Here is a 27,279-nt window from a genome sequence, read left to right on the forward strand (position 1 = left end):
AGAAATATCAGTAACCTCAGATATGCAGATGACACCACCCTTATGGCAGAAAGTGAAGAGCTTCTTGATGAAGATGAAAGAGGAGAGTGAAAAAGTTGGCTTAAAACTCAACATTCAAAAAATGAAGATCATGGCATCCAGTCCCATCACTTCATGGCAAATAGATGGAGAAACAATGGAAACAGTGACAGATTTTAAGGGCTCCAAAATCACTGCAGATGGTGACTGCAGCCTTGAAATTTTGAATCTTGGAAGAAAAGGAATGAGAAACCTAGACAGTATATTAAAAAGCAGAGATACTACTTTGCCAACAAAGGTCTATATAGTCAAAGCTATGGTTTTTCCAGTGGTCATATATGGGTGTGAGAGTTGGGCCATAACGAAGGCTGAGCACTGAAGAATTGATGCTTTTGAACTGTGGTGTTGGAGAAGACTCTTGAGAGTCCCTTGGACAGCAGGGAGATCAAGCCAGTCAATCCTAAAAGAAATCAATCCTGAATATTCACTAGAAGGACTGACTCTGAAGCTGAAGCTCCAATACTTTGGCCACCTGATGTGAAGAGCCAACTCACTGGAAAAGACCCTGATGCTGGGAAAGATTGAAGGCAGGAGAAGGGGATGACAGAGACGAGATAGTTGGATGGCATCACCAGCTCAATGGACATGAGTTTGAGCAAACTCTGGGAGATGGTGAGGGACAGGGAATCTTGGCGTGCTGCAGGCCACAGGGTCACAACTGAGCAACTGAATAACAAAAAAGCTCAAATATTTCAGTAAAGCTTACTTTTTAAAATCAAGTGAACTCTATGACCCTGAAGTCTCTCCAGTCCTGAGTTTAAGAAAAGCAAATCAAATCTAATAAACTAAAACCAAAAGACTGAACTCATAGATTGTTGTCATCACATCATAAAACCTGGACGGTTCTCCCTGAAGGAAAAACAGATGCTCTTTATCCTTTCTGATTCTCTGTCTTAAACAATTTGGACCCAATAGATTTGATCTCTTGTCACATTGGAAGGGAAGCACTTGCCAAGGTCACCAGATAAGTTCCACAGAACTCATCTTCCCTTGGGACTTAGTCAAATGAGAACTGCTGAGCCTGTGAGCAGAGGAGCATGTGAGCGACAGCAGAGGGATTTGAGGGAGCATTTCAGGTTCAGGGGCTACCTTGACTGTCACTCAAGGAGCCCTTTAAATATCCTGCTGCTGCTGCTAAGTCGCTTCAGTCGTGTCCGACTCTGTGCGACCCCATATACGGCAACCCACCAGGCTCCGCCATCCCTGGGATTCTCCAGGCAAGAACACTGGAGTGGGCTGCCATTTCCTTCTCCAATGCATGAAAGTGAAAAGTGAAAGTGAAGTCACTCAGTCGTGTTCGACTCTTAGCGACCCCATGGACTGCAGCCTACCAGGCTGCTCCATCCATGGGATTTTCCAAGCCAGGTGCCAAACAATTGGAGAAACTTCTTTAAAACAAAGCAATAATTACTTCCCTCATTTTGGAAATGAACCAGGAATATCTAAAATAACCAATAGGAGGTCCTAATGCGCAACAGATGTCTAGGAGTATCATCCTGAGCTGACGTCTTACCAGACAGGAGAAGAAGTGAAAAGCACTTGGAATTTTAATTGCAGGGTGGCCTTATCTAAATGACTGCACAATTTCTTTTTGTGTTTTAACAAACAGAGCTTGCAGACCACCGATTTCCCCCAGACCCCTTGGACAGAAACCCCTTACAGATGAGTGTTCCAACTTATTTTTACACAGGATACTGGGTCCGAGTTGCACTCCCCACATGGTTAAATGCAATCTCCAGATTGAATTCTTGCTGAGCCTCCTGGACATGTTACTTCACTTCTCTGAGCTTCACTTTCCACATCAGCAGAGTGATGATGCTAACACCCCCAAGCAGGGCTGAGTTACATATTCAGTCAGGCACCATGTGTGAAGTCCTCAGCATTTTTGTTGGTAACTGATGGGACTGTGGGCCATGAAGTCTCATGGAGCCCTTTTTTTCATGGTGCATTTCTAGATCTCCTACCTGCCCAGTCTCCTTGAGGGAGGGAAGGTGGAAGGTACTGGACTGGATGGAACATAGCCCACATCATTCCCAGGAAAAGGCTTGCCCTACTCTGTACCAGGCTTCCTTCATAAAATTTCTCTGAAACAACCTGGCCACCAGCCTGCACATGACTCAGTGAGCAGCTGTGGGTGTGAGCAGCTTTTTAGAAAAGGCAGGAAGAGTAGCTGGGGAGAGATAAACTGTGGGCTTCAGGACGCAGGCTGCTATACGGACAGCAGCCTTTCCGGGACCTGTGGTCTAAAAGACAGCGAAGAAGATGAGCGCGCCAGGAGACACAGCCTGGACAGACTCTGAAGGCTTCAGAGGGTGAGTGGCTCATTTGTCTCACTTTCCATACCAGGGACAAGGGAAAGGCAGGAGTGCTTATTCTTTTGGGGGTCCGCAAAGTGTAGACTACCTGTGGCAGAAGTAAGGAGACCTGAGCATGCTTTTGTCTGGTTGCTAGCAAGCTGTACAATCTTGAGCAAGTCACCTGCCCTCTTCTGGGCGTGTTTTCTCACCTATAAAATAAGCAATTGGCCAAATCTAATAACCAGACTAATAACCATACCTAACATTTGTGCAGTGTTCACCAGTTTCACTTTTGAAATAGAATCTCATTGGGTCCGCGTGGCAACCCTTGGTTGAAGGATTGACTGTCACATTTACAGGTGAAGAGGGCTTCCCAGGTGGCACTGCTGCTGCTGCTGCTGCTGCTGCTAAGTCGCTTCAGCCGTGTCCGACTCTGTGCGACCCCATAGATGGCAGCCCACCAGGCTCCCCCATCCCTGGGATTCTCCAGGCAAGAACACTGGAGTGGGTTGCCATTTCCTTCTCCAGTGCATGAAAGTGAAAAGTGAAAGTGAGGTCGCTCAGTTGTGTCTGACTCTGTGCGACCGCATGGACTATAGCCCACCAGGCTCCTCCACCCATGGGATTTTCCAGGCAAGAGTACTGGTGATTAAAAAAAAAAAAAAACCCACCTGCCAATGCAGAAGACGTAAGAGACATGGGTTCAATTCCTGGGGTGGGAAGATCCCCAGGAGAAGGAAATGGCAACCCACTCCAATATTCTTGCCTTGAGAACCCCATGAACAGAGGAGCGTGGCGGGCTACAGTCCATGGGTTTGCCAAGGGCTGGACACAGCTGAAGTGACTTAGCACACACGAACACACAGATGAGGACACTATCACACACTGGGGCCAGTGGACCTAAGAACCTGGTCTCCTGGGGACAGTTCTGGCCTCTCATCAGCACCAGCTTCCCCTTGAGCTCTGAAACCTGCAGATTCCCGGTTTCTTGTTGAGGACCACCTCCTTTTCCCCACCCTTCCTCACTCTTTACTTCCCACCAGTTGTCTCTTCCCCAGCCCCTTTGCAGAGTTTCCTTTCTCATCCTGTAGGCCAGGCACACTAATATTTCTGAGACGAGAGAGGTTAACATTGGATACCCTGCCCCCATGCTCCCTAGGTTAGCCGTTGTGTGCAGCCTGTTTCCTAGAATTCGCTCTGCTTTGTGGAATGTCTTCCTGTGGGGTCCCAAGAGAAGTAGTAGGTGAGGCTGTTCAACCCTCAGGGCCGTGCTTCTCCAGGTGTGAGCCTGGGCCATGTTGTGTGGGTCACAGACAGTCAGGGTGCTGCTTACATATGCAGATTCCTGGGCCCTGCTCCGAATTTGGTGAGTCAGAATGGGCATTTCACCAGCTTCCCCTTTTTCTGACAAGCACTAACCAGGGTCTGAGAACCGTGCTCTTAGGAGACTGCCCTGTTGGGCTGCAGAGGGCTATTGATAGACTTCTTAGAAGTGAACCACACTTATATTACTAAAGTAAGTCCTTCCTGATAATGATGATAATTGATTTTTACTTTCTGGCATTGCCATGTGGCATGTGAGATCTTAGTTCCTTGATCAGGGATCGAACTCTCACCCCTGTAGTGGAAGCTTGGAGCCTTAATCACTGGACCACCAGAGAAGTCCCTAATTTTTTAAGTAAACTTTAGGATTTAACTAGGTTATATTTTAGAGTTTTGTATCTCTGTAAGTGAAACTTGTCTAGAATTTTCTCTTTTCGCATGCTGTCTTCAGTGGGATTGGGTAATGCTAGCTTTGTAAAATAAACTAGAAAATGATGGTAAAATAATCTTACCATCATTTTCTACAATCTGAGATGGTTTGACATTGAACTTTTTTTCTGAAGATTAGAGAAAGCTCAACTGTGAAAACAAGCTGGGCCTGACATTACTTTAAATGTTGACATTTAACCCTCTTACTAACTATTTAAATGATTATTTGTCTGTTCAGAGTGTTACTTCTTGAAATCAATTCATTTCTCTATGTTCACCAATCGGTTGCACACAATACTCGTATTTCTGTTGCTGTTTTCTGGATTCTATTGCCTTTCTCAATATTAATATTTTATTTTTTCACTTTCTCTAATCATGCTTTCTTACTTAGTATTTTCATAGAACCAACTTGTTTTTTTCACTATGTGCATGCATGCTTATTCACTCAGTCATGTCTGACTGTTTGTGACTCCGTGGACTGTTTGTGACTCCAGTAGCCTTCTAGGCTCCTCTGTTCATGGGATTCTTCAGGCAAGAATACTGGGGTGGGTAGCCATTCCCTTCTTTAGAGGATCTTGCTAACTCAGGGAACAAACCTGGTTCACCTGCATTGCAGGCAGATTCTTTACCATCTGAGCCACCAGGGAAGAAGCCCTTTTTTCACTATACTGAGGGATAATTCACTTTTCACTTTAATGCATTGGAGAAGGAAATGGCAACCCACTCCAGTGTTCTTGCCTGGAGAATCCCAGGGACGGGGAGCCTGGTGGGCTGCCATCTATGGGGTCACACAGAGTCGGACACAACTGAAGTGACTAAGCAGCAGCAGCAGAGGGATAATTGATGTACTTTTATTAAAATGAACAATTTGATGAGTATTGACATATGCATAATATTATAATGCATATAATCCCTTATGATTATACAGTGGAAGTGAGAAATAGATTTAAGGGCCTAGATCTGATAGATAGAGTGCCTGATGAACTATGGACGGAGGTTCGTGACATTGTACAGGAGACAGGGATCAAGACCATCCCCATGGAAAAGAAATGCAAAAAAGCAAAATGGCTGTCTGGGGAGGCCTTACAAATAGCTGTGAAAAGAAGAGAAGCAAAAAGCAAAAGAGGAAAGGAAAGATATAAGCATCTGATTGCAGAGTTCCAAAGAATAGCAAGAAGAGAAAAGAAAGCCTTCTTCAGCGATTAATGCAAAGAAATAGAGGAAAACAACAGAATGGGAAACACTAGAGATCTCTTCAAGAAAATTAGAGATACCAAGGGAACATTTCATGCAAAGATGGGCTCGATAAAGGACAGAAATGGTATGGACCTAACAGAAGCAGAAGATATTAAGAAGAGGTGGCAAGAATACACAGAAAAACTGTACAAAAAAGATCTTCACGACCCAGATAATCATGATGGTGTGATCACTGACCTAGAGCCAGACATCCTGGAATGTGAAGTCAAGTGGGCCTTAGAAAGCATCACTACAAACAAAACTAGTGGAGGTGAGGGAATTCAAGTTGAGCTATTTCAAATCTTGAAAGATGATGCTGTGAAAGTGCTGCACTCAATATGCCAGCAAATTTGGAAACCTCAGCAGTGGCCACAGGACTGGAAAAGGTCAGTTTTCATTCCAATCCCAAAGAAAGGCAATGCCAAAGAATGCTCAAACTACCGCACAATTGCACTCATCTCACACGCTAGTAAAATTCTCCATGCCAGGCTTCAGCAATACATGAACCGTGAACTTCCAGATGTTCAAGCTGGTTTTAGAAAAGGCAGAGGAACCAGAGATCAAATTGCCAACATCCGCTGGATCATGGAAAAAGCAAGAGTTCCATAAAAACATCTATTTCTGTTTTATTGACTATGCCAAAGCCTTTGACTGTGTGGATCACAATAAACTGTGGAAAATTCTTCAAGAGATGGGAATACCAGACCACCTGACCTGCCTCTTGAGAAACCTATATGCAGATCAGGAAGCAACAGTTAGAACTGGACATGGAACAACAGACGGTTCCAAATAGGAAAAGGAGTACGTCAAGGCTGTATATTGTCACCCTGCTTATTTAACTGATATGCAGAGTACATCATGAGAAACGCTGGGCTGGAAGAAGCACAAGCTGGAATCAAGATTGCCGGGAGAAATATCAATAACCTCAGATATGCAGATCACATCACCCTTATGGCAGAAAGTGAAGAAGAACTCAAAAGCCTCTTGATGAAAGTGAAAGAGGAGAGTGAAAAAGTTGGCTTGAAGCTCAACATTCAGAAAATGAAGATCATGGCATCTGGTCCCATCACTTCATGGGAAATAGATGGGGAAACAGTGGGAACAGTGTCAGACTTTATTTTTCTGGGCTCCAAAATCACTGCAGATGGTGACTGCGGCCATGAAATTGAAAGACGCTTACTCCTTGGAAGGAAAGTTATGACCAACCTAGATATCATATTGAAAAGCAGAGACATTACTTTGCCAACAAAGGTCCATCTAGTCAAGGCTATGGTTTTTCCTGTGGTCATGTATAGATGTGAGAGTTGGACTGTGAAGAAAGCTGAGTGCCGAAGAATTGATGCTTTTGAACTGTGGTGTTGGAGAAGACTCTTGAGAGTCCCTTGGACTGCAAGGAGATCCAACCAGTCCATTCTGAAGGAGATCAGCCCTGGGATTTCTTTGGAAGGAATGATGCTAAAGCTGAAACTCCAGTACCTTGGCCACCTCATGCAAAGAGTTGACTCATTGGAAAAGACTCTGATGCTGGGAGGGATTGGGGGCAGGAGGAGAAGGGGACGACAGAGGATGAGATGGCTGGATGGCATCACTGACTTGATGGACATGAGTTTGAGTGAACTCCAGGAGATGGTGATGGACAGGGAGGCCTGGCGTGCTGCAATTTATGGGGTTGCAAAGAGTCAGACATGACTGAGCAACTGAACTGAACTGACATATGCATGCATCTGTAAAACCATTGCTGTAACCAACATCAGTTTACCATTTTGACCTTTTTTTTTTTTTCCGTTTTCTAGTTTCTTAATTTCAGATTTTATACTTGAGTCTATCCTTCTATTCATGTATGTGTGTGTTTTATTCTTTTTCTAGTGTCTTATGTGAAAGTTAGCCCATTTATTTCATTTTTCTAAAGGTTATACTCCATTTATAGTTAACAATATTGGCTACATTCCCTGTGTTGTACACTATATCCTTGTAGCTTATTTTAAACATAGTAGTTTGTACCTCTTAACCCCTAACCCCTGTCTTTCCTGTCCACCCGTCCTCTCCCTATGGGTAAACACTAGTCTGTTCTCTATATCTGTGGATCTGTTTCTTTTCCATTATGTTCATAGTATGTTTTAGTTTTTACATCCCACATATAAGTGGTATCATAAAACATTTGTCTTTCTCTGACTCATTTCACTTTAACTCATTTATTTTTAACCTTATTTATATATACGATTAATTCTCATTTTTTGTGGTAGTTGTTTTCTGTAAAGTCACATTTCCTGAATGAGGAAATTCTGTACCTTTACTCCTAGGGGAAATAAATACAGGATTTGATTCCTCCCAGCTGATGAGCACAAAGTTTTCATATAATGATCAATACATAGTTTTGTTTTATGTGTGTTTCTGGTTAAAGATTCCTTTAAAAGCAGAAATTGTTGATTTGTTAACATAGACCTTATGGTCAACAGCACCAGAACTCGTGTCTGAACAAAGCGTATCTAACAATGTAACGTCTGCCTAAGGCAGACCACAGCCTTTCGTGCTGAGGGACGCTAGGCAGTGCTTCATATTACTCCTGGGGGCCACTTTAAAGAGCGAAGTCACCAATGAAGCATGCAAAACTGTGAAACACACAGCACTAAATAGATTGTGGGAAAGCCGTTTGTTTGTAGTCTGAGCGCTGAGACAAGCAGGCAGACCGTCGCTTGTGTTGACCTCAACAGGAAACACGCACATCAAGCGACTCAAACGCATTCCCAGTTCACCCATGTCCACGGTGACCTCGGAAATGCTGCAAGGATCGATTTGGGGTTACAAATAAATTTTCCCAAATAGGCTTATTTCCATATATGGAATCTGCAGATAACGAAGATTGATTTAAAGTTATATTAAACCATGGGATATAGACAAAAGCCATTCTCACAAAGGAAGTTTAGAGAATAAGATGACATAAATTCTCACTCACTGACTCAAGTTTGGATTGCTGGGTTCTGATGCCACAGAAAGTGTTAATTTCTGTTCTCATCACAGTATAGTTAGCCCATCTGTGAGGGTTTAAGATGGCTGGTGCCCTTGTGACATTGCTGATACATCCTGGACCCGGAGAGTCAAGCTCTTGGTCTCAGCCCTCGCATGGCTTATACTTGAAATGTTCAGGCAGAGGGTGGAGGTTCTTGGGTTTGATGGGAAAAGCACTGGCCTTGGAGTTGACCTGCTGAATAAATTCTGCTAAATAACTGAAGTGCTCTAAGCCTGTTTCCGCCCTGTAAAATGTCTTAGGGAGGAAGGAAGCTCAGAGCAGTCGAGTATTTTACATTCGGTAACAAGGACCAAAGCAAAGAGTGAGTGGGAAGGATTCAGAACACAGTAAAGAGCCAGGTAAATGTGAGGTGGGATGTCACGGTCACCATGTTAATAACACCCATGGAGCGAGCCATTCTCTGAACTTAAGCCCATAGTCTGCGGCCCAGTTCACTGGGGCCCTGTCATCCCAGAACCTAAAGAGACTTAAGCCTAGGTCAGCCAATGCCCTAGATGGAAGAAGAGACTTAAAGACATCAAGAAGCAGCTCCCACCCTGAAGCTAGTTCAACCACATGGGAAGCCCAAGACCCCAGCTGGAGGAAGACAGAGGTCCTGGGGCCACCGTGAGGCCTCCTGAGCCCTTGGACACCCCAAACACCCACACCTGTCTCCTTTGTCTCCCAGCACCATGAATGCCGAGGAGGATGCCAAGTGGCTTCAGTGGGTGACGCACCAGTTTAAGACCATTGCGGGAGAAGATGGGGAAATCAACCTGCAAGACTTCAAAAAAGCCCTGAAGGTGAAAGAGGCAAGTGTCTGCTCCAGAAGTGGGGACCCTGTGCTCATATTTTATAGAGGGGGAGCAATCTGGTTTGCAGGACACAGTACCTCACAAGGAAGGGAAAGTTGCTTCTCAGATTCCTCTGGGATTGAGGCTCTACTCCTTAGCAGGGCCAGAGGATATTTCTGTCTTTGTGGGGCCCTTCCGTCAATGGTGGTAGCCATGGCCTCCTGGGATCTTCCAAACAACACATGAAGTTGGAAATCAGTAGCTTGTCAAATCTTAAGAAATATTATTGACCTTACATTTACTACCAGCCTCACGGGCAGAGGTGATGCCAAGACTTAAGTTTCCTGCCAATAAAACAAATTTTTCCACGGTTTGTATCCATTAAAGTCCTGTTTGCACTGCCACACCATCCCCAGTCCTCTCTCTCGGTGTCATGGATCCTCTGCCCATCCCCATAACAGCCTGCATGCCTGACAAAAAGTGGAGACATTAGCAGAGAGGAGGGTGGCGTGAGCCTGCAAATGCCAGCCTCTCCACAGGTGTCCTCTGGGCTGGCCTGTATCCTTGATGGGAGTGAGACAAGGAGCATTTGAATGCTCCTGTTTGGATGGGAGGGCCCCTCACTTGCTGGTACCAGGGGCACTGCTTTGAACTCTAAACGCTGTATCCTTTCATAGTCAATATGGGGAAGGGAAAAAAGGCCTTCTGCCTAATAGGAGCTGTAAGATATCTTAAGATGAAGGCCATTCAGGATGGTAGAATGATATCGGGAGAGTGATAAAGGCATTACTAAAGGGACCCAGGTGAAAAAGAGTGAAGCCAAGGCGGGGTTGACTGCCCGCAATGAACCTCATGCTTGTGAACTTAGATCAGACACTAAAGCCCTCAGGCTCCTCTCCCTGCCTCAAGGAGCGGATCTCGGCGGGTATCTATGACACTGACCCAGCCTGTCTTCTTAATTTCTGTGTTTTCAGTGCCTAACACAAGGCCTGCCTGGCAAGCAGGGGCTTCTGCAGATACGATTCTTGAATGAATGGATGGTTGAATGATGTATGGAGTGAGTGCACCAGCAACTGAGAACAAGTGCTGTTAAGAACAACTCTATATTAAGAACATTTAATTGTAGGCTATAGGCAGCCCAAACAACAAGGCAAAGACAGGTATTCAAGTGGCACCTTCTTTATAAATCCTTCCTGGCTTCACTGTCCCTCGGGGTCACCTTAAGGGGAAAAAGACAGGACCTGGGAGGAGCCTGCAGGGGGACACTCAATTTGACCTCTTCCCCATGTTGAGTAAGGGGCCACCAGAGGTCTGGACTGCAAGGCTGCTGAGAGTGGTGGGTTATGGAGACAGAGAGCCTATGCAAATTACCAGGCCCGAGAGCCAGAAGGGAGCCCAGGACCCAGACACAAGCCTATCCTCACTCCAGGGATCTGAACAGTTCTCCTACCAGAGCCCAGAGTTGTTCTCAGCTGACAGGATGGGCCATGGACACTGTCCCCTAGTGTGGCTTCATTGGGCAGCCCACAGGCTATTTTCAGTCACTTGAGTCCTCCCTGAATCCCACCACCCCATGGCATGCGTACATACACGCACACACACGCACACACACACACACACACACAGAGTGAATGAATTCCAAGCCCAGGCTCCATGGCCAATTTGTACCCATCTCCCGTCCTCCTCTGGCCACAGTCTTTCTTTGCTGAGAGATTCTTTGTCCTGTTTGACTCGGATGGAAGTGGCACCATCACACTTCAGGAGCTGCAGAAGGCACTGACCCTGCTTATCCACGGCAGCCCCATGGACAAACTCAAATTCCTCTTCCAGGTGTATGACGTCGACGGTAAGCATCCTTTGTGGGATGGGAGGAGGACTCAGAGGGAGGGACAAAGGGAACGGCCCGTCTCAGTGACTGCCCAGCACTGGGCCAGTGTCTCCAGGTGAGGCTGACAGCTTCCTTTCTCTCTCTCTCTGTGGGTTCCCTGCCCCGTCTCTGGTCCTCATCTCCCTTTTGTTGGGGGAGAGGGTGGGACACCGACAGGCAGACAAATGCCCTTGATTCAACTCACGAGAAGCCAGAACTTTCCTTTGTTATTTTCCATGTTTGAAAAAAGAAATTGGTTTGTTGCTTTTTAATAATAGTAATAGCCCACTATGAACATTTTAGGCAATATAGAATGGTTTAAAAAAGAAAGCAAAAATCACCCATTGCATTTTTCTATACTGCCTTATAACTGATTGCATATACACATTCATCACACGTTTTTTAAAAACAAAATGGGATTATATACTATATACACTGCCTTTTTTCACTCAACAATATAAACAATTGTTCATATAAGACTGTATTGCTTTACAATATCATTTTTATTATAGTAAATAGTCATAATATTAAATTTATCACTTTAATCATTTTTAAGTGTATAGTTCAGAAGCATTAAGTAAATCCACATTGTTGTGCAACCATCACCACCATCTGTCTGCAGAACTTACTTGTTCATTTTTCCAGACCGACACTGTACCAACTAAACAATAACTCCTTACTCCCCCCTTTTCCAAGAATTTGACTATTCTAGCTACCTTATTGAAGAAGGCAATGGCACCCCACTCCAGTACTCTTGCCTGGAAAATCCCATGGATGGAGGAGCCTGGTAGGCTACAGTCCATGAGGTGGCTAAGAGTTGGACAAGACTGAGTGACTTCACTTTCACTTTTCACTTTCATGCATTGGAGAAGGAAATGGCAACCCACTCCAGTGTTCTTGCCTGGAGAATCCCAGGGACAGAGGAGCCTGGTGGGCTGCCGTCTATGGGGTCCCACAGAGTTGACACGACTGACGTGACTTAGCAGCAGCAGCAGCAGCCTTATATAAGTGAAATTGTATAATAGCTGTCCTTTTGTAACTGGCTTATTTAACTTAGCATAATGTTCTCAAGGTTCACCCATGTTGCACCATGTGACAGGCTTTCATTATTTTTTTAAGACTGAATATGATCTGTTGTACGTATATACTACATTTTGTTTATCCATTCATTCGTCAATGGACACTTGGGTTGCTTCTACCTTTTGGCTATTGTGAATAATGCTGCTATAAACATGGGAGTACAAATATCTCTTCAAGACCCTGCTTTCGGTTCTTTTGGGCATGTACCCAAACGTGGAATCACTGGATCACAGGACAAATTTTTTTTTTTGAGGAACTCCCATATTCTTTTCCACAGTGGTTGCACCATTTTCCATTCACACCAGCAATGCATAAAGGTTCCAATTTCTCCAATACTTATACTTTTCTGTTGTTTTTTTTTCCCCTGATAACAGCTATCTAACAGGTATGAAGGGAAACTGAATGGAGTTATAGCATCATTTGTAGTGACTGTGTTATATGCCACTGTGTGACTTTGACCCTATGATTGCATGAAGCACAGCCTAGTAGTTAAGATCTCTGACTCTGAGACCAAGTTACCCAGGTTCAAATCTCAGCTCTACCAGTTGTTGACCCTGGACAACAACTTTCCTCAATCTTTCCCAGCATCAGGGACTTTACCAATGAGTTGGCTGTTCGCATCAGATGACCAAAATTACTTAACTTTTCCATGCTTTAATTTCCCCATGTATCACATGAAAATAATGATCATCATAATAGTACATACTTGTGAGGTTGATAGGATTAAATTAGTTATGTAAACTCAAAACAGTGCCTAGCTCAGGACACACCTTTACAGGGGTCAGTTGTTGCTTATTTACTCAAACACCATTTCCAAAATGGAGACTTCCATTGTTCTCCCTCCTTATTTTGGCATCATAAATGACACTGCAATAATTATCCTGGTTCTTACATCATTGGCAACTTTGTGGCTTAAAGAGTCTCTGAAAGCCTAGAATCATCAAAGGAAGTGGGTCTGAGTGGGAAAAAGGCACCCAGTGAGACTGGGGTGGTTGGTGAAGCCAGACTGGGCAGGCCGCAGAGGTCATGGTTTGGAGTCTCAGTACAATGAGTAAGCCGGGAGCCATTGACGAGCACTGAGTCACAGGGCTGGATTTGCATCTGGGAAAGCTCAGCGCAGCTGCTGTTGTGCTCCTGGGCATAGTCCTCTGGCCTATGGGGTTTCTCTAGGTCCTGTATGGTTGTGGCTATGAAAAAGGGCCTGTTATCACTTTGGAAGGACTTTGGAAGTCCAAATCAAGGAATTGTTTCTTTTAAAAGAGACATACAGACATCCATAGCCTTTTTGGATCAGATAGGGAAGGCTTCAACCCATCCTGTGCAATAGTTGGTCTTGGGGTTGGGGGCTCCCTCTTTCCAGGTTTTAAGAACCTGGTCCCTGGATGTATTTGTGAAGGAACGGTGCCTTCCTTTGCATTTTTAGTGGGAGCTTGCAGTGCCTTTTGGGCATAGTCATGGATTGCCTTCTGAACGTGTCCAAGATTAATAATATCTGGACACACCCTGGTTCACACCCTCATCCCTTAGAATTCGTCAGTAGTAAGCAAAGGCCTCCATAGGTCATTTCAAACGGGCTGAATCTCAGACTACTCCTGGGGGCTACATGGACCCTGAGGAGTGCGATAGGAAACAATTTGGTCCAGGGTTCACGAGTTTCTTGGCAGAGCTTTACTAAGGTTTTCTTTAAAGTATGGTCCATGATGGCTCTTGCCCTGGGCTCTTGCCTAAGCTGAAGGACAGGAGGTGTGACTGCAGAGTGGTGTGCTAGACTCTGCATCGTACTGTGATTACAGGCTTTGACTTCGGCCCAAGTATTGATCACAGCACCAATAAGACTTTCATTTATGTGTAGCTGCTTTCTTCCAAATACTGCATTGTTGTTGTTGTTGTTCGGTCACCCAGTTGTGTCTCTTTGTGACCCCATGGACTGCAACATGCCAGGCCTCCCTGTCCCTCGCCATCTCCTGAAGTTTGCTAAGTTCATGTCCATTGCATTGGAGATGCCATCCAGCCACCTCATGCTCTGACCCCCTCTTCTCCTCAGTCTTTCCCAGCATCAGGGACTTTACCAATGAGTCAGCTGTTCGCATCAGATGACCAAAATACCGGAGCTTCAGTTTCAGCATCAGTCCTTTCTGCTTTATAATTATCTATTATCCTTGAACCAATACTGAAAGGGAGGAATAATTAGCCCCATTTTAGAGATAAGCAAAGTCACAAGACTCTAAAGGACTTATAGCCCACCATCACACAGTAAGGGGCAGAAGCATATTGCTACCTCATGTGTGTCTACATCCAAAACAAGTCAAGAAATTTCTAATCAAGTGTCCTACTACTTATGAAGAATGAAAATATATACAGAAAAAAAAAAAAAAAAGCCTCAGATCCCATCTCAGTTGATACAGTTGTTTCGCAAGTAAATTCCAGGATCCCTGTGGATACCCAAACCCATGGATGCTCAGGTCCTTTATATAAAATGTAGACATACAGTCGACCCTTGATAACCTGTGGGTTCATGCATCCACAGATTCAACCAAGTGTGATAAAATTTGCAGATAAGGAACCCGTCTGTGCTGAGGGTCAACTGTACTTTTGGCTTCCTTTCCATACCACTCTAGCCACTCATGTTCACATAAGGTCACAACCCTGGACTTGAGGGACCAGCTGTGGCCTCTCAGGACAACATGGATGGATGAGCAGAATCTGCTACAAGTTGGGGAACAAAGGGAAACCTCTTCACCACCACCTCATATATAATTCGCCTCTGAATAACTGGGGCTCTGGCCACATAGCTCCTTATAGATTAAGTGAGCAAGAGTATCTTCTGGGCAGATGGTCTTGGAAGTTGAGTGGTACTTAGAGAGGAGGCTGCGGATTTTAGAGGAAGGCATGCACTGGGGCCAAAGACTCTCCGTGCTTGGGAAGGTGTTGCCTCTGTTGAGCCCAGCAGTAGGGAGCCATGGAAGGTTTGTGAGCTGGAGGTGGCATATGTCCTTTGATTGCCTTCTCTTTACTCCTAAAGACATCAGGTTGGCAGAAACCTGAACGAACCGGAAGTTAACCCCACGATACAATGGTTGTGCAAGGCAGGGCGCGGTTTGCAAGTACAGAGTGAGGCGGGAGGGGTTGGGTGCGGGTCCCCAGTAGGCTTCATCTTCACCTGAAACAGGCAGCGGCTCCATTGACGCCGACGAGCTGCGCACCGTGCTGCAGTCGTGCCTGTACGAGAGCGCCATCTCGCTGCCCAAGGAGAAGCTAGACCAGCTGACGCTGGCGCTCTTCGAGTCCGCCGATAAGGACTGCAGCGGCACCATCACTTTCGAGGAGCTCCGAGATGAGTTGCAGCGCTTCCCCGGGGTCCTGGAGAACCTGACCATCAGGTACCGCCCTGTCTGGTGCAGGGACACAGCCCGTGCCGGGATTAGACCCCAGGTGCGAAGTGTGGCCCGAGCACAAGGACGATCCCTCGGCCTGGCCCGGCCCCGCCCTGGTCGGCCCTGCCCAGCTCCACCCCTCGGGTTCCCTCCCTGGTCCAGCTTAGCTCCTCTGCCCGCTTTCTCTTGGGGCCAAAGGTCTGTCCTGCCCTCTGCAGGGCAGCTGTTGTCATGAGTGCATTTTCTACAGGGTTCCTTAAGAATCAACTCAATATTAAGCACCAACTATGTGCTGGGAATTTTTACAAGTGTATCATTGCATAGCATGGAAAAGGAAATTGCAGTTACACAGAGAATGAAGTAACAAAAAGACATTAAAGTTATTTCACCTGAAGTAACACACCTAGGAGCGCACAAATAATTAGCAAAGACAGTTATTTATTCAACTTGTTTGAGCAGCTACTCTGTACCAAGCCTTGTTCTCAGTAATGGCAGAGCTCTGCTGGGGCTGCATTCCGGGCTGAGACAGGTAATTTATACCAATAAACAAGTATATAAACTAGACAAGTACAAATTGATAGGCACTGTGGAGAAAGTAACATAAAAAGGGTGGAACAACAGGCCTAAGTTCGTCTGACTCCAAGTTCTGAATAGTGCCACTTTGTACTTCATTCTTTTTGTGTATTAACGTCAAAAATTTCTCAGATTCTTCCATCCATTATGATTGTCTCCCCACTCGAGGTAGTAAAAAAAAAAAGCCGTGGATGTGGAATCAGACAGACAGGAGATTGATCCCAGTTCTACCTCGCTGTGTGACTGTAAGCAAGTCACTTGACCTCCCTTTCCTGATGTAAAAGGAAGCCGGCCTGTTTGCCCCAAGGCTCCCGAGAGTTAGTGGCTGCAGAGGGAGTGCGTCTCCAGGTTCCCACTCTGGTGGTCCCCGCTGCACCGCGTCCCTCTGAGTGGAGTCCTCTCTTACAGTGCTGCTCACTGGCTAACGCCTCCAGCTCCCCAGCGACACCGGCGCCAACCTCGCCTGCTGACCTCTGCCTACTGGCACAACCACCGCAGCCATGTGCTCTGCCTGGCCGTCTTCGTGGGCCTCCACGTGCTGCTGTTTGCCCTGGCAGCTAGTGCCTACCGGGCCTTCGGAGCCAGCGTCATGGTGGCCAAGGGCTGCGGCCAGTGCCTCAACTTTGACTGCAGCTTCATTGCGGTAGGGCTCTGTGGGCACAACGCAGGGAAGCAGGCAGGGGGACTGATGTAGGCTCCTCTCAGACTAAATGGCCCACGCATGGACACCTGCATTGGCAGCGCAGGATGGCACCTTAGAAATCCACTGGGCCAACACTCAGTGGTGGGAGGGGCAGTGAGTTGTCTGTTGTCACACAGCAGGTAAATAATACAGCTGGCGTTTTTGTGTGCTTGCTATGTGCCAGTCACAGTGCTAAGCACTCTCCATAGGGTTGTTGACCCTCACGATAACCCTATGGTGGACCCAGAGGAGGGCAGGCTAGCTCCTGTGCAGGGCTCCAGCCAGAAAGAGAATACTTCAAGAGGCCTTGAATGCCAGAACGTGATCCTCTGGACCAGAGCCTGAGGTCTCGAAGTGTATTTGATAACACACTTCTAAAACTGGAATGAAATAAAACCCAACAAAAATAAACAAAAAACAAAAACCTCTCCCAATTACCCAATGTATGCTCACTTATAATGGTATGCATGCCCTGTTATTGTTAGCCAATAGGTTTAGGCACAATATAACTATAAGGCAAGGTTCATCTTTAATGATCAGAGATGTACATCTCTAGTTCAAATACTCCTTTTGACACTATCATCTGCTTACTAGAGTGGGTTTTATTTTTAACCTCATAACTAGCTACAAAGAATTCACACCAGGAGTGGGAGATACATGACTCATTTTTGTGGTCACTTACTCTTGCCTTATTAACACTATTTTCAATCTGCATTTTCTCTGTAGGGAATCTTTTTAAGCTACTTGTCCTTTCTGAGGGGTAGTTAGCTTACTTAAGTTAAAAGCAGTTAATGTAACCCGCAAATTCACACAATAGGACAGGCATAAATTAAAGCAAATAAGTAAGGGAGAGGGTCCTCGCCATAAGCCCCTTAAAAAGTGCCGTCTCCCGTCAGGACATCTCAAAAACTACGTGGGACATGGTGCCTGTCTGACCTACGACTAAATGAGGACTCCATGTCTACACAGAGCCTAAATATTAGTAAAAGCTTATGTGCTTCCCACGTGTTGAGATAAAAGGAATATGAACATTCTTATAAGATTTTCTTCTTCCCTGCCCAGTTCTGGAGGTCCTACTTTGGGACCCCAGCTATGAATCTAGGGCAGCAATCGAAGACTTGAGGGCGGGGGAGGTGATAATGTCCCCTAGCCCCGCCCACCCGCCAACCCCGCCCATCAGTAAGCACAGCCATCTCAGGGGGAGGCAGGGAGACACCTGCTGCCAAGGGGAAGGCCTCAGGTTAGAGAGCGAGCCAGATGGACTCTCTGCCTCTTTGCTCGGCCAGGTGCTGATGCTCAGGCGCTGCCTCACGTGGCTGCGGGCCACGTGGCTGGCCCAGGTCCTGCCGCTGGACCACAACATCCAGTTCCACCAGCTTATGGGCTACGTGGTGGTTGGGCTCTCCCTCGTGCACACCATGGCCCACGTGGTGAACTTCGGTGAGTAGCCTGGGGATGGGGTGGGGTAGGGATCTGGGCTTTCCACAAACCACTAATTTATGCCCCCCATGTGTCCCAATGGGCAGAGAAGGGTGTCCTGGATAAGCTGGAAGGGGAGGTGGGAACCCCAACAGGAAGGTGCAGTGGGCCAAGCTTGTTTTGTGCTCGTCTCCAGCGCTCCAGGCTCAGTCTGAGACCAGCCCCTTCCGGTTTTGGGAACTCCTGCTCACCACGAGGCCTGGCATCGGCTGGGTCCACGGCTTGGCCTCCCCGACTGGCGTGGCTCTGCTCCTGCTGCTGCTTCTCATGTTCGCCTGCTCCAGCTCCTGTGTCCGCAGGAGTGGCCACTTTGAGGTGCCCCAGCCTTTCCCCTTTGCCTGGCCTATCTTGGGCTCCCACCTTCATTTCTTCCTTTTTTTAAAAAAAAATAATTTTTATTGGAGTATAGTTGGTTTGTATTTTTCAGCAAAGTGAGTCACCCACTTTCATTTCATGCTGTGCCCCCTCCAACTTACTCCAGAGCCCAGGAAGTTCCAGGTGGTTTGCATACTATGGACATGTGACTTGGGTTCTGCCACTGAACTGTGATGTATGTCTGGCAAGTGAAAATGTTCTGCTCTAGAAGATTCTACCTTTTTTTGCTGGCTTATCCTCTTGCTCTAAATTGGATTATAGGCTCAAGATGGCACAAGGAGGGCAAGAAACAAGCTCTTGAGAGTTCTAATCCCCACCCCACTCCTTATTGGTCATTCCGCTGCCCTCATCTGTAAAGCGGAGCTGTGATTCTCTACCTTTGGAGTTATTTTAGAAATTAAATGAGATAATACAGGTGAAGTCAATAACTATACACACCTGGCATGTGGGCTCCACAGGTGTTAGGTCTTGCCTTGCTTCCCTCTCTCTAGCCTCCTGGAGATATAAAAGGTCCCAAAGGATCTAGTTTGGAGATTGTGTCCCCTGGACTGATTTGGTCATAGCAGAAATAGACATATATATATATGTATACACACAATCAGCTACTCTGAGCCAGCAATGATCCATTGAAGTCATAATTGGCATCCTCATTTGACCCACGAGGAATCTGACTCACAGAAGTAACTTACCAGGCCGAGGCCACACAGCTAGTAGCAGAGCAGGTATTAAAACTTAGGGCTTTGCTCTTTCTTCTCTACTGCCAGAACATCATTGCTCTCTTTCCTTCCTTCCCCCCGAGAAAGGGTCAGTGGGTCGGGACACTGGTGCTGATGAGCCCATCAGAGGGGGCAGTCCACCCTGCCCAGAACACACCCAGGCAGATGTTCCAGGTGTTTGTCACTGGCGCTCAGAATCTTCACTTACAGACTCTCTGAGCCAGGCCCTCAGAACAAAGAGGCAACAAAGCTTCCCACCCCCAGTCTCCTACCCAAGCCTGTTCCCAGGAGAGGGTGTGTATGGCCGAGGCTCTGGGCACAGTCCTGGCTTTGAGGGTGACCGTGAACCTTGGCTCTGTCCCACCCCCATGCCGTGACCCCTTTACTTCCCCTCCCCCACAGGTGTTCTACTGGACCCACCTGTCCTACCTCCCCATGTGGCTCCTGCTCATCCTGCACGGGCCCAACTTCTGGAAGTGGCTGCTGGTTCCTGGCACGTTGTTCTTCCTGGAGAAAACCATCAGCCTGGCAGCATCCCGCATGGCGGCCCTGCACATCGTGGAAGTCAATCTCCTCCCTTCCAAGGTGCAAAGGGGGCCCAAGGAGCCAAGAGGTGTCCCAGGTGGTGGGGTGCAGCAGCTGGGTGCTCTGTTAGACCTCCACCCCCAGGAAATAGGGAGCACAGTGGAGGAGACAAGCAAGTGCAAGACTTGGTCCTGCCCTGCAAGAGTGACACTTCTGGAAGGGGAATGTTGGGTAGGCAGGGCACTACTAAAGGCCAGGTGTGCGTAGAATGCCTTCAGTAAGTATAGATTACATGTCTGCAAGGGGCAGGCCCCGCGCTTGGTGACAGAGGTGCCGAGAAAGCGGAGGCAGTCTTCTACTCTCCATAGACACACAGGATAGTAGGAGAGTCAGCCCTTTCATCAGTGCAGGGCTGTGTTGGCAAGAGAAGAAAATCTCAGGGGGCGTTAAACTCTTTGAGAGATCAGAGAAGCTTCAGAATGCGAGGGGAGCCGTCATACCGGGGTTTTGAGAGATGAATAGAAGTTTGTTGGATAGACAAGACCGGGAAGGGTATTGCTGGGAGAAGGAACAGCGTGGCAAAGGCAGAGAGTAATGCAAGGGCATACTGTACTGAAGGGACTACAAGTAATTTGGAGCCAAGGTGCAGGGAGAAGCTGGAGGGGTGGGCAGGGCCTCATGGTGAGTGGCCTCGCTCTGCAGACCGCAGGAACCCCTGAGCAGGGTGGGGAAAGGATGGTGGTATTGAGCTGGTGTATACTCCAGCTGGATTTCTTCAGTTGGTCTGTGGAAGATGGCTTAGAGAGGACCACTGGGGAGGCTGTTGCACATATGCAGAGGAGAGCTCATGAGAGCCTTGACCCTGACCAGGGTGGGGCGGGGGCATATCACAGAGAGGTAGCTGGCTGCATTTGGGGTGGGGGTGTCGGGGGAGGAGTCTAGGCTGTCTTGCAGGTGTCTGAGCAATTGGGGCCATTTTTGGAGAAAGGGCAGGCAGTTCTGGAGGGCTTGACTCTGGACAACTTGAAAGTGAGGACACGGAAGCTGGATAAGAAACAGGTTTGTGTCTAGGCCTTGGCATCAGACAGAGTAGTTAGATTCAGATCCCATGGTTTCTTAGCTGGTGCTCTTGAGCAAGTCATTTAACCTCTCTAACTCAGCCTCTCCTCCGTAGAGTGGAGAAAGATGGACGTTCGTCTCAGGGAGTTGTCGTAAGGACTAGAGGCAGCACTTAAAGAGCTCCACACAGCTCTGGCACCTGTAAGTGCTCAGTAAACCAAAGTTACTCTCCAGGAGACTGTTGTATCCTGGGGGAAATGCCTGCTCCTGGTTGGAATGCCAGCCAAATGCCACAGCAGTTCCAGAAAAGGGGCTGGAGCAGTCAGGGGGCTTCACAGAGGAGGAGGGCCACACGGAAGCAGTATTTATTTACACCAGAAGAAGTGGGATCACACCATGAGCCCCGCTTCAGACACAGCCTGCCTCCCCTTCTCCTATTGCCACCTACCACCCATGTGCTGTATGTAGGGTGAGCCGCCGCTCAGGGACACAAAAGGTCAGGCTGGCCTGGGTGATGGTGGAAGAAGATGACCCAGACTATGGTCCTGGGGCCCCTGGCAGCTCTGGGTCTGCACGGATGACCCTGGTCTCTTTCTCTCCCCAGGTCACTCATCTCCTCATCAAGAGGCCCCCTCTTTTCCACTACAGACCTGGTGACTACTTGTATCTGAACATCCCCAGCATTGCACGCTACGAGTGGCACCCCTTCACCATCAGCAGTGCTCCTGAGCAGAAAGGTAGGTCTGCACCAACTCCACCAGTCCCTCAGGGGGTATTACTGCATCCTTGCCATGTGCCAAGCAAGGCTGTGAACCAGGAACAGAGAGGCAAACAAGACCCGAGACACAAATTCGGCCTTCCGGATCTCCCTCTGGTACACGGGAGCAGATATGCAGATGCTGACTAAATGGGGTGATCGGGGCTATACTGGCTTCTGTGAGGGTCACCGGGGAGGGCCTGATCTGGTGGGGGAAGTGGGCAGGGTGGCACTTCAGCTGAACCTTGAAGGGTTTGCAGGAGTTTTCTAGGTAGGGAAGGGCATCGGGGTGGAGGCAGAAGGGGAAGCATGAAACCTGCAAACATGGAAGGGTCTGATGTAGTTTGGGTTGAGGGTCAGGTGGAGTAGGGAGGAAGGAAGCAGAGGTGAGGGGAAGGAAGACAAGGTCAGAGAAAGGACCACAGTGGCTGGCAAAATTGATAAGAGCTAGTGTGGGGTCAGGAAGGTCTTCGAATGCAGAGTGAAAAGTGGAATGGTATAGGCAGTTGGGAGCCTGCAAGGGTCTTAAGCAAAGGAGTAGTGGCTCAGATGAAGGGGCACCAGGGCATTTCCAGAGGGCTGTGACAGGCAGTGAGGCTTCCCCACTCCATGTGGTCCTGAGACCTGGGGAGCCCCAAGGCAACAGAATCCGTCCCATCCTTCTCCCCCACCCCTGACCACTTCCATCCTCTGGGTGCCCAGCACCCACAGAACTACTCAGCCGACCCTCTTCACCCAGCTGTCCTCTGCCCCCTGCCCATGCATGTACCTGCGTGCCCGCCTTCTGGTCGTGGGCTGTTGGTGGGGCCACAACCTGGACCTCTGACCTCCAGGCCAGGCCAGGGATTGGCCTTCCCATCTCAAGTGCTGCTTTTTTTTTTTTTAATATTTATTTTTATTTGTCTGTTTGGTTGTACGGGGTCATAGTTGTGGGATGGGAAGTCTTAGTTGTGGCACATGTGATCTAGCTCCCTGACCAGGGACTGAACCCGGGCCCCTGCATTGGGAGCACGGAATGCACTGGACCACCGGGGAAGTCCCTCAAGAAGTGCTTCTGACGGAGGAGGTCTTGTATGGCCTATTGAAGCCAGACCCTTGCTTGGCTTCATGAGAGGTAAAGGTTTCTGGTTGCCAGGGTTCTCTGACCCTCCTCCATGAAAAGCTGTAGCTCCATTCAGGATGCCTCCCACCCCAGCCCAGGCCCCACCCCTGGCCCGGTTCCCACAGCTCAGGGTACAGACCCAAGGCCAGGGTTCCCCACAAGAAGCTGTACAACACCTGCCCTGGAATCACATGAGTGGTGGCCTGGATGTACAATGGGTTGGGGGTGAGAGTTAGAGGGGGTGGATTATTTTCTTCCTATTGTTATTTCCTTTTTTTTTTTTTGCTGTTTCATAAAGAACAGATATGCTCCCGGAAAATTCAGACAGTATAGAAATATGTGCCAAAGAAAATTAAAATCCCTCAAATAATTCTACCCAAGGAAAACTATTGTCAATCATTTGGTGAATAGCTTTCCAGATCTTGATGTATCTCCATGATAATCAGATATAGAGATAATTCTACATATAAGGGATTATGGTTTTACATATAAGGGATTACACTGTTTTGCTGTCCACTTTTTCTACATGAATAATATGTCAGGAAGATCTTTGCATGTCAGTTCTTTTAAAAGAAGAACTTTTCCTTTTCATGCCTGCATGCTATTCCAGTGTATTAATAATAATAGGATTATAATATAGATGTGTAATTTATTTGACCAGTTTTTTAAAGTATTTATTTATTTATGTGGCTGCTCTGGGTCTTAGCTGTGGCATGTGGGATCTAGTTCCCTGACCAGGGGTCAAATCTTGGCCCCCGGCGTTGGGAGTCTTAGCCACTGGACCTCTCTTGGGAAGTCCCTATTTGACCAATTCTTGAAGGGTTTCTTTAGGGTCTCTGCTTGGAATCTCTTAGTCCTGAGTCCCCTGCAGTAAATGAGTCCGCATGGGGGCTGGTAAATCCTCTGATTTTGTAGAGCTGGTTTCCAAGATCAGGAGTGGGACTTAAGCTGGCAACTCTGTCTGACTGAATTCAACTGACATTTAAGAGGCCTCCCCCATATGAGTCACTGTGTGAGGCAGTTCAGGGTGCATCTGTGCAGACAGGGCACAGCACAGCCCTTCTGCTGCTTTGCACCTTGAAGAGGGAGGAAGCGCCAGGGAGGCTCCTGGGAGCAGTGGTCCCAGGACCTGACTTTTTCAGTCCCCTCCTCACAAAGCTGTGAGAGTGTGAAAGTGAAAGCCCCTCAGTCATGTCTGACTCTCTGAGACCCCATGGACTATACAGTCCATGAAATTCTCCAGGCCAGAATACTGGAGTGGGTAGCCTTTCCCTTCTCCAGGAGATCTTCCCAATCCAGGGATAGAACCCAGGTCTCCAGCATTGCAGGCGGATTCTTTACCAGCTGAGCCACAAGGGAAGCCCTATGAGAGCATGCCTCACCTCATTCAGGAATGCAGATGGGCAAAAAAAAAAAAAAAATGGGACACCTTTGTTTTTACTAACCTCTGACTGAGCTTTAGCATTTTCTTCTAAATGCAGGTTACAAATCACAGTAGCATTACCAACCCCTGTGACTTTTTTGAAATGAAAACCATGGATTCTTCATATCGTGTTATGGTTGTTGTCCATACTTTGACATGTCATTCATGCTCATTGCTAATTCACATCTCCAGTGACCACGCAATTCCTGCTGCATCTCATTATTTCATGTGTTAACAAAAAAGCACATGTATTTTAAAATAAAAATTTTTTAAAAATTTATTTTGGTAACTGTCTCATTATAAATGGTTTCATTTATAATTTCTATATATATTATTCAAAGTATTTAAAAACCTTATTCCAAGAAGGAGTTTATCCTTGCCTTCACAGGACTGCCAGAAGAGTTCATGATTTTAAATAAAAGAAAAAGGATGAGAACTCCAGACCAGGAAGTCTCTTAAGGGGCCTCCTTGCTCTAATGTGTGTTCTTTCTGGTACCCCTCAACACCCTTCTACCAGTCATCCACTTAACAGGGAACCTAAGCAAACACCCCCTGTATCCCAGACACTGAGGGCAGTGAAAGCTATTGGCCCCACTATTGACTGAGCACCTAATGTGTGCAGAACCATTGACAGGCATCTCGTAGAATGTGGGAGAGAGATGGTCCCCAACCTTGGTGAGACCCTGGCTTGATGGAGGAGGCAAGGCTCCCACTTCTGGAGCCCCCAGTGTGCTCAGGGCCACTCTGACCCCTGCCTTGGCAGAGGAAACTGAGCCCTTAGGTTGACTTAACTGAGAAAGACTGCAAGGTCTGCACCAGAGAGGCCAGCTCTCCCAGTCTCATGGCTGTGGCTGCTAGTTTGGACCTTAGGAAGGGCGTTCAGAGGAGAGTGTAAGGGGTTGATGCCCAGCCCCTCCAGTGAGACAGGCCTGTCCCTGCCGGAGACCAGCACTGACCCCTTTTCCTCCTGCCCTGTCTCTTGCTCAGACACCATCTGGCTACACATCCGGTCCCAGGGCCAGTGGACCAACAGGTTGTTTGAGTCCTTCAAGAAATCAGAGCCAGTGTTCTGTGGTTCCAAGAGGCTCTCGAGGAGGTTGGAGATGAAGAGGAGTCAGAGGAAGCCCCAGGTAAGTGACTGAAGGGGAGAAAGGGTCCACCATGTGACAAACCCATGGGGACCGGTTGCCTTCTTAGCTGGCAACTCCTGAGCACTTGTGAACACTGGCTGGGACTGCACAGAAGGTAGGTCAATTCAGAATGTGTGGTCCAAGAGCCTCCTTGAAGCCAGACCACACCTGATCCTTCCTGGTCCAGTGTGCTCCATTAGAAGGCAGGGGACAAGGCAAAGAGGGGGAAATTGAGATGAGAAAAATCCATCTCTACTTCTCTACTCTAATACTTTCTAACTGTATGGACTTGGGCACACCTTTTAGCCTTACTAGCCTCAAGTTGTTCACCTATGAAATAGAGGTGGTTCCTGTCGTTCGCTCTCCTTTCTAACATGATTGTTTTAAGGACCCGTGGAATGTATGCATGTAAAGTATTGCATGAACTGGGCAGCATGGTCCAGGTGGACCATGCATTATCCCCATCAGCACTACCACCACCACCATCATCATCACCACCATGAGTTTAACTATGTTTTGAGCCCTGATGAAACCCATACAATTGACAAGCTGCCATTGAATACAGGCTCTGGGAGGTTTGGGAGGAATGCAGAGAGATCAGAGCAGCACTTGAAGAAGCAGGAATCGATGTAGAAGGCTGAGGGTGCCTAAACGCTAGTAGGCTGTGCCACCAGGCCTGGAATCAGGTTAATATGTGGAAACCCTGCTGAAGGTCAAAGGGAGAGATTCCCTCAGGCCTCACCCAGCCCTGCCTTGCTCTTGTGGAATATAAAGTCCAGAGAAGAAAACCACGTGGAATCCTGCCTGGCTAGACCAGAGGGCCCTTCTAGAACAGCGCCAAGAGCAGAACTTTGGGAAATGGAGAAGTAGGTAGAAACAGACAGGGTGTTCTTTCCTGTTAATCAGGGGAAATCTCCTGAAGGAGGAAGCTGATTTTCAAAATCAGGTGAGTCCTGAAACACTGAGAATTGGTGGGTAGATATACTAAAAGCTGTGTTTCCTTGGGGTCTTAGGTACCACTGCCAAAGAGTAAATTGGCACAGACTCTCTGGTGGACAGTCTGGCTATATGTGTCTGCATTTTAAATATCTATCCACAGTGGCTTAAAAGTGAAAGTGTTGGTCGCTCAATCGGGTCTGACTCTTTGTGACCCCATGGACTGTAGCCCACCAGGCTCCTCTGTCCTTGGAATTCTCCAGGCAAGAATACTAGAGTGGGTAGACATTCACTTCGCCAGGGGATCTTCCCCACCCGGGGATGGAACCTGGGTCTCCCGCATTGCAGGCAGATTCTTCACCATCTGAGCTACCAGGGAAGCCTTCCTACCCAATGGCTTAGGAATACCATTTTTAGGAGTTTAATCCTAAAAAGCTATTTGGCCATGTATGCAAGCTCCTTAACCACTTCATTCCTTCAATTCACTTAGCAAATATTTAGGGCTTTCCTGGTAGCTCAACTGGTGAAGAATCCACCTACAATGCAGGAGACCTCAGTTTGATCCCTGGATTGGGATGTTCTCCTGGAGAAGGGAAAGGCTACCCACTCCAGTATTCTGGCCTGGAGAATTCCGTGGACTCCATGGGGTTGCAAAGAGTCACACACACGACTAAGCAACTTTCACTTTCACTTATTGAGCACAGGGTCTACTGTTTTCCAAGTACTATTCTAAATGCTGGAGATTCATCAATAAGCAAAATACCCATTGTCACTGCTTCCAGTACGGAATGGATGGTGGACAGTACATACACAATAGACACATAATGTGTCACGTGGTGATAAAGGCCGTGAAGAAAATAAGTCAGAGTAAAGGGAAAGAGCTGTTTTATACACCATGGTTGTTAGCAGTGATGAGAAAATGAGTATAATCAAAATGCCCAACAATAGGGAAGCAGTTTAAAAAATTACCAATCACCCTTCTAATGGAAGAGTAAGCTGCCTAAAAAAGATTATGTAAATGTATATGCATTAGCACA

The 27,279-nt window shown here is 47.3% G+C and overlaps 1 protein-coding gene across 2 annotated transcripts in view; it reads left to right on the forward strand.

Moving 5' to 3' along the window:
* The first annotated feature begins 306 nt into the window (after window positions 1–306).
* The window catches only part of NOX5 (NADPH oxidase 5), a 46,176-nt gene continuing 19,203 nt past the window's right edge, over window positions 307–27,279 (forward strand). Inside the window, exons 1-10 of one of the 2 annotated variants that reach the window (XM_061430197.1) lie at window positions 307–2,390; window positions 9,059–9,182; window positions 10,860–11,010; window positions 15,281–15,491; window positions 16,467–16,701; window positions 18,027–18,180; window positions 18,356–18,534; window positions 19,713–19,895; window positions 21,499–21,631; window positions 25,164–25,306. In XM_061430197.1, coding sequence (XP_061286181.1) covers window positions 2,341–2,390; window positions 9,059–9,182; window positions 10,860–11,010; window positions 15,281–15,491; window positions 16,467–16,701; window positions 18,027–18,180; window positions 18,356–18,534; window positions 19,713–19,895; window positions 21,499–21,631; window positions 25,164–25,306 — 1,563 coding nt within the window. In that variant the 5' untranslated portion in view covers window positions 307–2,340. Of the gene's footprint in view, window positions 2,391–9,058; window positions 9,183–9,953; window positions 11,011–15,280; window positions 15,492–16,466; window positions 16,702–18,026; window positions 18,181–18,355; window positions 18,535–19,712; window positions 19,896–21,498; window positions 21,632–25,163; window positions 25,307–27,279 lie in introns of those variants that run through there. The other variant, XM_061430196.1, reaches the window with a different exon arrangement.

Source organism: Bos javanicus, chromosome 10 (assembly GCF_032452875.1).
Source record: "Bos javanicus breed banteng chromosome 10, ARS-OSU_banteng_1.0, whole genome shotgun sequence".
NCBI lineage: Eukaryota > Metazoa > Chordata > Mammalia > Artiodactyla > Bovidae > Bos > Bos javanicus.